The 13,363-nt window shown below is 41.7% G+C and overlaps 1 protein-coding gene across 3 annotated transcripts in view; it reads right to left on the bottom strand.

Annotated features, from left to right (window-relative positions):
- Positions 1-5,951: 5,951 nt before the first annotated feature.
- Positions 5,952-13,363, bottom strand: part of EPG5 (ectopic P-granules autophagy protein 5 homolog) — a 67,203-nt gene continuing 59,791 nt past the window's right edge. For 2 of the 3 annotated variants that reach the window (XM_019531818.1, XM_019531819.1), the window contains exons 40-44: positions 12,786-13,028; positions 11,681-11,900; positions 9,668-9,883; positions 8,695-8,809; positions 5,952-6,360 (exon numbers count right to left, since the gene is read on the bottom strand). In XM_019531818.1, the coding sequence (XP_019387363.1) occupies positions 6,178-6,360; positions 8,695-8,809; positions 9,668-9,883; positions 11,681-11,900; positions 12,786-13,028 (977 nt within the window). In that variant the 3' untranslated portion in view covers positions 5,952-6,177. Of the gene's footprint in view, positions 6,361-8,694; positions 8,810-9,667; positions 9,884-11,680; positions 11,901-12,785; positions 13,029-13,363 lie in introns of those variants that run through there. The other variant, XM_019531820.1, reaches the window with a different exon arrangement.

The raw sequence follows: 13,363 nt of genomic DNA, 5'->3' as shown, positions 1-13,363 counted from the left end.
TTTTGGGTATCATTGTCACCTTTCCCTGGGTAAGCCCCAAAAGCTCATCTACATTTATCCCTACCATGGAGTTAATCCAATAAAAGATATCATGAAGAAGGGCGCGTATGCCCAAAAGCTTGCAGAGAAAGATCATTTTGTGGTGATTTCTTAGTTGGTCTAATAAAAGGTATCATATCTCTGAACCAAGAGCTTGAGTTCTGCATTTCTTTTTGTTTCAGACCAACACAGCTACCAAATAAATCCCAGATATCACCCACAAAATTCTTGCCCATCAGCCGTACGTCAGTCTGATCCATTGCTTGGACATCTATGCTGGACTCTCCTTTTACTGTCATAGGTACAAAAGCAACAAAAGTGAGAAAATAACCCCCCTTTGCCATCCTTATATGGCATAGTCAGCCTAGACATCCTTTGCAATGTCCACTTTCAGGGGAAATTGAAACAAATCACCTAGCCTCAAGCACATTTGCTGAAACAAAGTTAATTATAGTGTATGTTACCACCAAGCAACACAGGGCTTTACCCACAATTTCCAATGCATAAATATAACCTACTTCCCTCTGGTCGGCTATACCTCTCACTGACAACCTCATCCAGGGGAAGGGCTATTATTACAGTAAAATCTCATTAATTTGTCCCTCCAGGGGGATTGGTAGGGGTGACTAATGATCCCTGAGTGACTAATTACCAGTAGTTAATGACGACGTAATAACTAATTATTAGTTGACTAATTACTAGCACTTAGTCACTTTCAACTTTTCACGAGATGTGTTTTGCACGCCATGTCAGGACAGAGAAAATGATTTTTGAGAGGTATAATGAAGAAAAATCTATATATTACAATTTGCACTTGGAACTGTTGTAAGCAGCCTGGCTCACCATAGGAGAATTGTGTAATTATACAGGTGAGTAATTAATGTACAGCTTCTTGCCAAAAAAATAAAAAAAGCAGAGTGCCTACTGATTGTGACTGGATGATTACGATGGAGTACACTAATTGAACATTTTTGCCTTGCACTCTCATGTGCACATTGCCAATATAGAAGCTAATTCACCAGACCGGAACAGCTATCCAGTGCTATCAAAGGTTTGAGCAATGCTACGGAGGGTGCAGGTCTGTATATTTTCAATGCGCTGCTGTATTTTCTTGCATGCCACATGACCCCAAATAAGACACACACCTTGTTTTTGGAAGGCAAAATGTAGAAGAGATTTTTCCCGTCATGATCAACCACGTGACAGAACACCTAGAAAGCGTGGTACCAGGAGACGTACTGGTGTAGCAAGACAGCGACAAGGCAAGGCCCCAGACCCTTTTCAGGGCAGAAGGAAGACTTACTTCTTTACTGTAAATAGTTCTTTATACAAGTTCCTGTAAATAGTAAAGTGTTGTTTCCATACCACAAGCCTCACCCAGATGTTACAGACTGCACGCAGCATCTCACCTGTCCTAAGCCAGCTCAATTGCTGCTTCAGGCACAAACTCCAGTGCTCAGGCACTAGCTCTTGCAATTCCGTTGCAGCTGTGAAATGGTTAACACTGGACTCCTCCCCTTCTGCTTGTTGGACATTTTGGTAGCCATTGGAACACAGCATCTCCACGCTTCTAATCCAGAGAAGAAAAAATCAGCTTCCTTGCTTAAGACATGCACACCCCAACTTTGAAGAGCGTTTTTTTGGAAGAGGAAAAAATGTATGCGATATGCAAATAAATACCGTATTTATCAGGAGCACGCATAGGCATGTATACTTGGAAGGACTATGCTTTTACTGGTGATACATTAACCAAATCAACAGGACTCCGTTGGGGAGCAAGCACCAGCAGCAGTAATGAGTTATCCTAGTGACTGCCGACCCAAATTTTACTGTATTTCTTGAATGCCCAGCCCTCTGCAGGACTTTTCCCAGCAGACCCAATCATTTTAAAGGCAATAAGTTGTGTGTTTGCTTAAAGTTCCAAGAAGTATGAGAGTTTGATTAGTTGCTTAGTGTTGAAAAAGCATTAAATTCTGAAGACAGACACTAACAGTACAATCAGCATCACAAACTCCAGGAAGACATGGAAAAACTGCAGCATTTTCAGAGCAGTAAGTCTGGGAGGAAATGAATTCTGGAGGAATGTTTTTAAAAAAAGCAAACAGATAGTAACCTCATTAGGTAATAATTACTCATAGCCTTCATCAAACCTGAAAGCTGCAAGTCTGAAAAAGGGAAAGGTCCTGGTTAGGATTGTGCTAGGGAATACACAGTTTAAAACGTCAGAAGACTTGGGCATTAAGGGAATATTTAGAGGAGGAAAGGGAAGTCAGGAGCTTATGGTGCGTGGGATCTAGGGGTTCCTTCCAGCTATGCAGAAAAGCTTAAGAGATCATAAAGAGATCTTAGGAGTGTACACACAGGGGAAGCAAAACTTCAGAAAGTATGTCTGAGGATGTAGTAGAAAGAGACATAAGTAAGGTCAGAGCTGCAGATAAAGATGAAGCAGAAGGTAGGAAGCTAGGGATGGCACTTCTGAAGGGTGAGTGACATGACCAGTGCACCAAGAGAAAAATCAGTTCCATAATAACAGCATCTTTGATGGACAGGAAAAGGGAATGGTGGGACACAGGAAGACCAGGGTAAAGACTGCTGAAGTCAAGGCAGGTTATGAATAAGCCTGATGTCCGTGTTCTGGTAGGGACACAGGAAGAAGGGATTTTGGTCTTAGCACAGATGAATGGCAGAAGTCAGCACATCTGGATGAGATGGATGGGGGGGGGGCGAAAAAGGCAAGCGTGACATCAATGAAACAATCGAGGTCTGGAGCATTTTACTGTGATGGAAAAAATAGTATTTCTGCCCTTCCATTCCTGGGCTTTTGCCACCCACATAACATAGTATTGTGTGATGTAAACGCAAGGAATAGAATACGGAAAGAATTAATCCAAATCCAGTAGGGGTACACTGACAGATAAGAGACTTGTGGGACCTATACTAATATCTGATTTTTAAGGAGGCGTATTGGCTGACACGATCCGATTTTGATACCAGAGGCAGCTCTCCACGCTGTAAGTCCGTTGTGGTGGAAGGGGAAGGGGGAGGGGGCATGGGGGACAGATCAATGCCCCCCCCAACCCCCCATGGTGTGGGAGGGGGCAGGGGCAGGTGCTGCCCAGCCAAGGTGGGGCAGGGCGCTCACGGTGGGGAGGGGAAGGGATGGCTCCCACCACTGCTTGCACCCCAGGAGGGCAGTGGGGCATGCCCCTGGATCCGCGCGGGGCGGGCAGGCTGCAGCTGCGGGCTGAAGCCAGGGCTGCGTCAGGCTCTTCTCGCGGGGTTATGGGCTTGGGGCGGGGCTACAGAGGTGGCTGCGGCCACCCCAGGTTTCACCACAGCTCCCTCCTGGCGCAGCCCTGGTTCTTCCCAGCTCAATCCCCACCTCTCACCACATGCTGGGAAGAGCCGGGGCTGTGCTGGCCATGCAGCAGCAGCAGCACTGGGAGGGAGCTATAGCAAAATTTAGATTGGCTACAGCCCCCTCCATAGCCCCCTCCCCGAGCCCATCCCCCAGCAAGAAGAGCCCAGCACAGCCCAAACTCAAGCCTGTCTGCTTGCCCCACACAGATTTGGGGGCACATGCCCACTCCCCTCCCACCCTCCTGGGGTACAAGCAGCAGCTGGAGCCACCCCCACCCCAAACGAGCACCCTGCCCTGCCCCCTCCCTCACCGCAGGGATGTCTTGATCTGCCCTCCCATAACCCTTCCCCTTCCACTACAACAGACTTACTAGCTGAAGGCAGCTCTCCATGCTGCTGGGCTGCAGCTGCATGCAGGCACGAGCATTTACCAGCCAAATTATCACCCCCATTGGGCTGATTTCCGATGCAGCAAATTTTCTTTGTATCAGTACTTATCCAATATTGAACCGATACATCAGTGCACCTCTAAAATCCAGGATGTCAGATATCAGAAACTCCCAAAGTGCCCATCCAATTTAGTAACAAAGAGCTTTTACCATGAAATACACTTGCATCTCCTGGCTCCTTCCTGTGGCTTAACAGAAATAGCTTGAATTACTTGATTTTCAGTGTTTATTTCACAGGGTCTTTACAGACTTAATACATTATAAATACACGATTTGTAAAAACTCAACAGCTGAAACAATAGTTTCTTTTAAAAGTGCGTGTCAAATACATACATAATATTTCTGTGCTTTCACATTTGTCTGACTGATTGGAAATTGAGTCTAAAGAAAGCTATAAAACAAGTGCCTTAAGTCTAAAAAACAAACAAACAAAAAAAAGCAGCAGAATTTGTTTTTCCAGTTGTGAAGCTTCCAAAAAGGTAATGTATTGATATCTGGCTAATGCACACAATGAGGATCATTGTATATATGGACTGGTAAACTGAGAATAATACTAAGTCCTTGTGGAGAGCAGGTATGGTCTAGACACTCAACTGACAGCTTGCAAAATATGGCAAGAGGAAAGAAAGGGAAATAAAAGAAATGAACTGACTAGTTTTCTAATGCTAAAACCAACCAGAAGTGCAATATTTGTCAGCATGCTGATGATCTGTGAAGATGATATAGGTAGTACATATCCTTTATCAGGTGATCAGAACTGAATGCTTTAAAATAAGATCATATGTTAAACACAAAAAGCATGAATAAAATCACAGAGTAATTGATGGGGAAAATGTGTTGAGGTTCACTGGCAGTGATGACATTCTTAAGGCCATTTGAAACAATCAGATGCTATTCAGGAAAATAAACTGGCCAAAGTAAAGCAACCACAACCTGGAAGATCCATTCTTCGCTTCCCTAAAGGAAGGAAGCTTTTTTAATAATGCACTCAAAGAAGGCAATAAAAATGATGATCATTCATGACACTGACTGAGACAAGTTTACAGGCCCAGGGCTCATGCTTTGGCAATGGAATCTTAACGAGTAGTCACCAAATTAAGAATCGGTGCCTCTCCCAGTGCCATCTTAAGCCCTCCGCTATCAATGTACCCAGCTAACAAGGGAAAAAAGAGCAGTTTCTCCAGGTTGGTGAACTCAGGCATAAAACCACCAGCCTACTCAAAATTAAGGAACTGGTGATTTAACATGAGCACCCCCCTCTTTAATTTCCTTTCTACATATCTGAGATCTAGAAACTCAAGTTCTAGAGTTTACGTGAAATAAAGCATCAGGGACTGAAAAGGCTCATTTCCAGGTAACAATATGGAAGCAGATGTATTTTTGGAAGTTGGGGAGAAATCCCAGTGCTTAGTTAACACTTTAGCCGCCACTTTTATGAAATGGGGAAAAATGCCAAAGATTTCACTCAACTGCAGAGGTCTGTGACATCACAGAGAAGTTCAATTTCTTTTTAAACACTATATTCATGGATATAGTGAGTTTTCAATTTTCGGGGTCAATAAGAGAATGTTTACAGGCAAAATGGTTAAACAGTAATCTGCAACTGCTTTACATGCAACCTTCAAGTTTGGATTGGCCCAAATAACGAACGCACTCTCAGAAGAAAAAGGCACAAGGCAAAAAGCAAAGCAGCAAACAGATTGAAGAATAAATGTTTTCGCTCGATCTGAGCCTTGAAGAGGCCGAGAAGCGATACATCTGAAACAAAGGCAAGCTATGATGTCTCTCAAAATCCATACAGCCATTCTCAAGTACATCTTAGCCTCATATTATGGACAGAAGTCCATTCCAGTGTGTTTACCAGACACAAACCAAGTAATTCCATAGGCTTAAAAAAACAAGTGCATGAGCTCACAATCAAGTTAGCTTGAGGTGAGCCAGGACCTGAATTCAGTGCACCAGTTACTCTGCAGCAACTGCTGCATGCATGTTGTTACCCTGGAATTGTACAAGGTAGCTTATCCTTAGTGGGGTAAGAGCATATCCGCACAGCACTTACCACAGAATAGCCAACAGGCTGTAAAATTCACACACCTTAGCTTGGCTCGTGGTAACTTGTCTTTGTGCCCAAATCCTAAAAGAGTCTGAAACATGCAAATGTATGTTCCCTCTTTCCTCCCCCAACCCTTTTGATTCATTTTAAGCAATTTATTTTGATTTACTTTAAATGGAGCTCAGCAAGTAAAAATTACTTGTGTAACAACAACTTCAAAATGTAAACCAAAGTAGTCCAAAACTGCAACAAGGTTTGTGATGGTCTCAGTTCTTGCTATCGTATGATGTCCAGGTAACGCACTTCTGGGTACAGCGTGTTAATAAGGAGAGCCAAGAGATTTTTTCCATCTTGAAGACAATGACCTGGATGCTTGATAAACTGGGAAGCTTGGGAGAGCTGCTCTTGATATTCCATATATTGTTTGTTGGAGCCCATAGATTCAAGAGTATTCAGTGCCTACAAGTATAGGGGAAAAGTCAGTTATAGTTGAGTATATTCTGTCCCTGTTTCTGCAGTTATAACGGGGCAGGCCCTGAGTTGGTATCAAACACTTCAATGGAACATCAGAGAAACTAAACCAGCTGAGATCTAACCCTATACCAAGTTCTTAATAAAACATTTGAAAAGCAGGTCCCCATGATTATGTAATAGTCGCATATATTGCGTGTAGTGCAGTAACAGCAGATTCAAGTGACAATATCGTACCAATGTCGCTCCCTCTAAAGCAGATGTCATGTTTCAACGTGCATTAAGCATAATTTATATTTCCAGCATGTGGCAAAGAGCTGTTCTTCACATTGGTTTTAACTATCAGTGTATACAGACACACACAGATACGTACACACCATGTGCATATCAACCGTTGTTGATTCCTTCTCAAATGATAACTGAAATATATACATTTCAGCCTTCTTAAAAGGCTCATTGGGTATATGTGATATCTTTTATTAAACCAACTAAAAAGTTGGAAAAAAGCTCTTTGCAACTTTTAGGGCACAAACACCCTTCGTCAGGCATTGGGAGACTGCTGGTGTTATATGCTCACCATGGTAGAAAAGAACACTTGACATAAGCAATCTTCCTATGCCTGATAAAAGGCGTCTGTACCTGACAACTTGCAAATGACATTTTTCCCCAACTTTTTAGTTGGTCTAATAAACGATATCACATCTACCCAAGCAACCTTGTCTGCCTGTGTCCTCAGACCAACGTGGCTACAACCAACAGCCCTGCAGCCTTCTTTAAAAATTTTCAAAAGGACGCTGTTGAATTAAAAACCAGATACTAAAAAGAAGTCTCTTGCTTAGACTAGCAATTGCACACATAATTGATTAATGCCTGAAGAATTCCCAAACAACCACCTTCACTCTTCATTCTTTCTGGGGCAGGAAAATGGATTCGTCAGCTTCATTTTCATTTCCAGTCCATTCACTTTCCAGTTCTCATAAATTAGCACATCCATGGCAATGTAGTAAAAGATACTTCTATTAGTCTAAGCCCTTTAAATGTCTGTTTTCATAAAATATAACCACTTAAAGTAGCTGGTTCTTAGTCTTTCCCCCCTGGCACCCCCATAGCTGGGCTTGTAAACTCACATTTCTGATCTGAGCCTAACTTCTACAACTGAATTCTGATATGCTTATGGCTCGTTTCATTAAGGGCTACAATGCCATACTGGATTCACTCATGTGGGTATTGCTGCTTTAAAGCAACACTGTTAATGGATTTTTTTTTTTTTTTTTTACCTCCTGCTACTTTATATTACTGTGTTCAAATTTCCCTCAACTCAGGGCTTGATGTTATGAAAAAGTTGCATTGCTTTGGCTAAAAGAGCCATTTCAAAACACTCTGACTGAAAAAGGCAGTGCAAATGCACTTAACTGAGTTTAATCCAGGCATCTGTTGCTTTAGCCAAATATTAATCAATTTTATCAAAACCAAAATAAGCCATTTCAGAACAAAAATAAGAATGGGCACAAAGTGTATAAAGTATCCACTGACTTAACTACAACTTGAAGTGTGTTTTACATAGGTGCAACTCTGAGAGAGAAGCTCAGAACAGCTCTAGGCTGTCAAATACATGGAAAACAGAAACAACTTTTGTACTTGAAGTCCTCTGAAGAGTTACTTTTGACTCTCATAATTTAAGTAATTATAATTATAATTATTGTACTGGTAAAACAGCTCACTTCTCTCTCTTCTCCTTTCCCAAGGAAGTTCTCTCTGTCGAGTTCCTTTGGTTATAATAGCTTACATATATTTTCACTTACGCGTTTAAGCTTCCTACTAAAGGTTCTAAGACTTGTAACAAGGCAAATTATTCTTGCTATAAAACAAGGGCTGAGAAATCAGCTTGGCCGAGGAAACTCACTTCCCTGGCCTATGTCACCTTCATCCTGCTCTCTCTCAAGATATTGTTCATTTACCTGCTTATTCATTTGCTATACATGCTGTTCTTCAGAACAAAGGCAGAATATACGCTGTTCTTCAGAGAAGTAACATCAAGCAGTGCAATAGCTGGTGATACAAACATCCCCCCTGGGCCAAAAATGGGATCAGCTAATTGCTTTTAAAATTCAGAATTTAGACACTGGTGCAGATTGAAAATAACAGGAGGTCCACAGAGGGCTATATCTGAATTGGTATCCAGTTCCCATTAAAATCTGGCCTCTCAAGGGAGAATTCAGCTTGAATGCAGATTGGCAATAATTCCTACAAGTGTTACACTGCAAGCTGGTTGGCAAGTACAGAGGAAGAGGGCATGCGGTGAAGCTGGTGACAATCATCTACCTGCTGGGCTTTCTGTGACAGGTGCAGTTCTGAGCCAGGCTTCAAACGGATTTGATTCTCTGTAGGAATCTGCACCAGGAGGAAGGCGGACATGCTGCGGGTGACCACGCGGAACCTTAAATATGAAATGAGCATCGTAGTTATGCCAAAAGTACCACCACCTAATTTCTTTCGTGAAAGGGGGATGGCAGAAGGTTTATTCTACTGATTATTATACTGCAACTGGTGTCTGCTTTAAAAGTATTACAGATAAAACTGAATAACCCATTAGTTTTAATAATAGCCTCAGATCACACCAAATTCCTTCTCCTCCTTCATTAACATTTTTTGGGAGATCTGTATTACTAAAAAGACAAAGTACATCCCAGACCCATTCAAGGGCATGAGAGTTTGTCACCAGTTTCAGTGGTATAATATTTCATCCAAAGAGACTCCTCACAAGCACAAACTTAACTTAAGCTTAAAGTACTCTGCCTGACATTTTTTCAAGGTTTTCTGTATATATTTCTGTCATATTATTACCAAGCTCACTCTCTCTGAAGAAAAGAAATTGCTTAACTTGTAACTTCTCTATTTCTTTGAACCCGTTTCAAATGTATCCCAACTCCGCAAGGATAATATAGGGGGAAAAAAAGAGCGAAACAATGAATGGACACAAGCTGCTAATGAAATACTCTGGCCAATTTCTATAGACAAAGTAAGTGAGCCAGGTGCAAAAGTGTTTCCTCTTGATGGAGCTTCTGAAAATAAAATCCGAGAACCAGAACCACAACTACATTTTCCCTTCCTTTTTCTACCATAAACCAAGCTTATATCCTGGTCCTAATCTGATCCCAAACTCTCTATAGCATCTCTAAAATGGGTCCAAAATAACAATGCAAAACTTTGAGAAAGCTTGCATCAGGTGCTAACATTGCTTGCATCAGGTGCTAACATCAGGTTCTATCCATTCATAAAGCAAACAGATTCTTACCTTGGCGATAAAGGAGACTTTCTGCCCAGCCCAATGGCACCCAGTATCCCAGAACTCAGCCTCTCTTCAGCCAACTGATTCTGCCGGCCTTGTATTGAGAGCAATATCCGGATGACGGATTCGATCAGGATGGCATCATTCTGATCCGTCTGGATTAAGGACAACTGCAGGGCTTTATGCCACCAGAGAAACAGCTTGGCCTCTTCCGTCACTGAGCTTTAAAACAAGGAGGGGGGAAAAATAAAAAAAGGGAGGTAGAGTTTAGAAACTTCAATTTTCCTGTCCCCTTGGTTACAGAACTATCCTTTTCCCTGCCAGCCCACTAAAGTGTTTAGTTGAGACGTCTGGCAAGAACCATTCAAGACACGTTAGCCTGGAATCACTATATTCTTACACTAGTCACTGTACTAGTCAACCCCAAAAGTTATAGGCAGGATACAGAAGGTTCAATGGTCTGTAGGTGGTCAGATTTGATGATCAGAATGGTCCCCTTTGGCCTTAACTTCAAGAATAAGTGGAATTGCTAGTACAAAGGGTGACACCAGTATACATATTTTGTGCAAGAGCAAGAATTAGGCTTTTATTACTTGTTCTGTGCTTTATTTACACAGATTTTGAACTTTAAGAAGGAAGAGACTCAGGCTTTTACTTTAACTGCCAGCAGTGGAAACACTGAAAGCTGCTGCTGAGCAGCGCACAAATAGTTCCTCTGTGGTTATATTTTTAAGTCTTTCCCAAGTAGTCTGTGGTTGCAGCCAAAATCAACGAACTCAGATTTTCCACAGAAGGCATCACATGAGATATCTGCATCAGGCAGTGCTTAAATAATTCTGTCTAGTCCTTCTACCAGTCCTTCTACAAATCCTCAGCCAAGCTGAGAGATGTGGAAGAGGCTTTCAGCTTTGGATCAAAGACCAAACCAGCCTCTCATCCTACCATCTTTTTCTCAAGTCAGCAACAAATGACTAGACCTAGAGGGTCCTGAGGATACCACAGAGTGAAAAGACTTACTGAAGTATATTAATTACAAAGAGAGGAGCATGAGCTTTAGTGACAGAAAGTCTATCACATTATATTCTGTCTCCTTAATCACTAACAAGTTTGCCAAAAGTCTGTATATATGGGTCAAACAGCCTGCAGTACCCTGATGCATTCTACATTTGATTAAAAAAAGAAAAATAATAAGCTAAGATCTCACAAGATATAGCACTGTGGGGCACTTAACAGCTTCCAAGTTCTCAATTATTTAACTCTTATCATAAGCCTGCCACATAGCTTTCATCCATGTTTTACAGAGCTACAAGGAGAGAAAAGTGGCCTTAATTTCAGATGCCCAACCGGAAACATTGGGAGTGGATCATCTCCAATTAACATACGCACCTTTAAAAAGAAAAAAAAAAAAAAAAAAAAAGAGAGAGGCTGCATCAAGTTTAGTATTCAGAATGTGACAAATCCCCCAAAATAAGCTAAAAATCACTTGCTAAAATGTCTAGGAAAGAGGAAACTGAGGGAGGGTTGTTAAGTCTTCAATGACCTGAAAAGTGGTTATGAAAAGGATGGCAACAGACTATTCTCTGTGGCTGCCTGGGACAGGACAAGATATTATAGGCTTAAATTGCAAGGGAAATTTAGGTTAGATATTGGGAAGATCTCTCTCACTATAAGGGTAGTTAAATATTTGAACAGATTAGCTAGAGAGCTTGTGGAATTGCCACCCTTGCAAGTAGTTGGAGAAGGTTAGATAAACTTTTGTCTGGAATGGTTTAGACAGGGGTGATCCTGCCTCAAGAAGGGCTAGGGACTAAATGACCTCTTGACATCCTTTCCAGCCCTACTTTTCTATTGTTCTGTAGGTCAGAGGCTGAGCTGGAATGAGAAAGTCAGGTGATACGCTTGTACCCAGACCAAACGGCTGCACTGATTTTCTTCTCAAAACACATTGAGATCTGCTGATGAAAAAGCACGATTATAAGAGCTGGGCATCATTACTGTCAACCAAAAAAATTTAACTACCTTGGATACACTTGCTCCAACCATTTGCTGACAGTCCGCAGCATTTTCAGTTCATTGGTCAGAGTCTGGTCAGTGTTTAAACACTGAAGCATGTAGACATACAGGGTCAGATAGCTCCCCAGAGACAAACACTCCTGTAGAAATTCTTCCATTGTGAGTTCAGGAACTTGAAGGGAAGCGAGTATGGGACCCCAGCCTAAGTTCTGGTTGAGAGGAAATTCTTAAAACAAAGTGAGAGGAGAGAATAAATGCAGAGTAAGATGTATTTGCTAAACTAGTTCTAGGACAGGGTAAAACTTAAAATCTGACTATATCTCTTTAAATCAAAAAAAAAAATGCACAGCATGGCAGCTGTTCTCCAAAGCTTCAAAATACCTAACTCGAGGCAGCTGGAGATGAACACAAATTAGTAGGCTGGTGGTGTTTCATCTCACTGAGGTCAAGCTGGGACATTTTCTAGCCTCACACCAGTAATAATTTAATAAATTCTAGAGACAGGGTAACAGGGGTCTAAGGATCTCTCTCAAGTGAAGTTAAAATTTAGAGCGCGGAATGGGATGGCAGTCACTCTGATTTCAAAGAAATTACTTTAACAACCTAGAGAATTTGATAGAGCACAGACGCTTAGGATTTTTTTTTTTAAACCAGCCCATAAAAACCCACAGAAGGGACGTAACTGCAGGAATAGCTGTAGAAACTTCCAGAGGCGTTATCCTTCTCTATTAAATCCCGTAATTTTTTTCCATAAAAGATTCTCTGTAATGCAAAAAATTACTCACCCCTAGGAAAAAAGAATAGATATCTATCACGTAGAACAAGCTGATTTTACTAAGTGGCTCATGGACAAAAAAGCAATTCTAAGAAAGTGCCAAGTTAAGACTAAAGGAACTTCAAAACTGAACGCCACCACTTTCCATGACTTCTCTGTCTGGGTTAGATGCACAGATGGAGAGTGCTTAAATGAAACGAAATTAACCCAAAAATTAAAGCTATTGAGTAACCTGAAGCTATGACCTGAGAAGTTATTTAGTAGACATATGAAAATGACTACTTAGTCTTAGCTCAGAACAAATCATGAATGACAGAGCGAGAAGTTGTCTCTTACCTTCATTGAAGTAAGCTGCGATACAAGCTTCAGTGGTCTCTGCCATATGGCGGACTGATGCCAGGCTCTGACATGCAGCTGTGAGAAGGGGCAACACTAAGAGACCGTGCACTTTCGTATCAGTCCATCTTCGTAAGCTGCCCCGCAGCGACTCTGCGGTTGTAACGCTGGCATTGTTCATCATCATCAGGGCTTCTGTAAAGAGGCTGCTAAGTGCCATATGACGAGTCTGCATATCCATGTCTGACAAATCAGAAAAGGTGGAAGAGGAGAGAACAGGAATAAGAAAGGTCTTTTGCCTCACGCCTGAACTGAGACCCAGGCAGATCAATTTTAATTCTTGCCGTTGCAACAGATTTACTGCATGACCAAGGACAAGCTCCTTACTTCAGCTCCCAATCTATAAAATAGAGATGATAATCCTTCCCTAGAATACACTGGCATTCCACAAATCAGGGCATACTCCTTCAAGTGCATAAAGCTTGTGATTCTTATCCCTGAATTGTACTTTTCACATCAGGAAATTAAAATGTCATAAAGTCATTTTTACAAACTGATACATACTAATGCCCTGGAAG

This window comes from Crocodylus porosus, unplaced genomic scaffold, assembly GCF_001723895.1.
Source record: "Crocodylus porosus isolate Cpor-Errol unplaced genomic scaffold, CroPor_comp1, whole genome shotgun sequence".
NCBI lineage: Eukaryota > Metazoa > Chordata > Crocodylia > Crocodylidae > Crocodylus > Crocodylus porosus.
The sequence above is the reverse complement of the archived record's forward strand: the minus strand, read 5'-3'. Positions and strand labels throughout refer to the sequence as shown.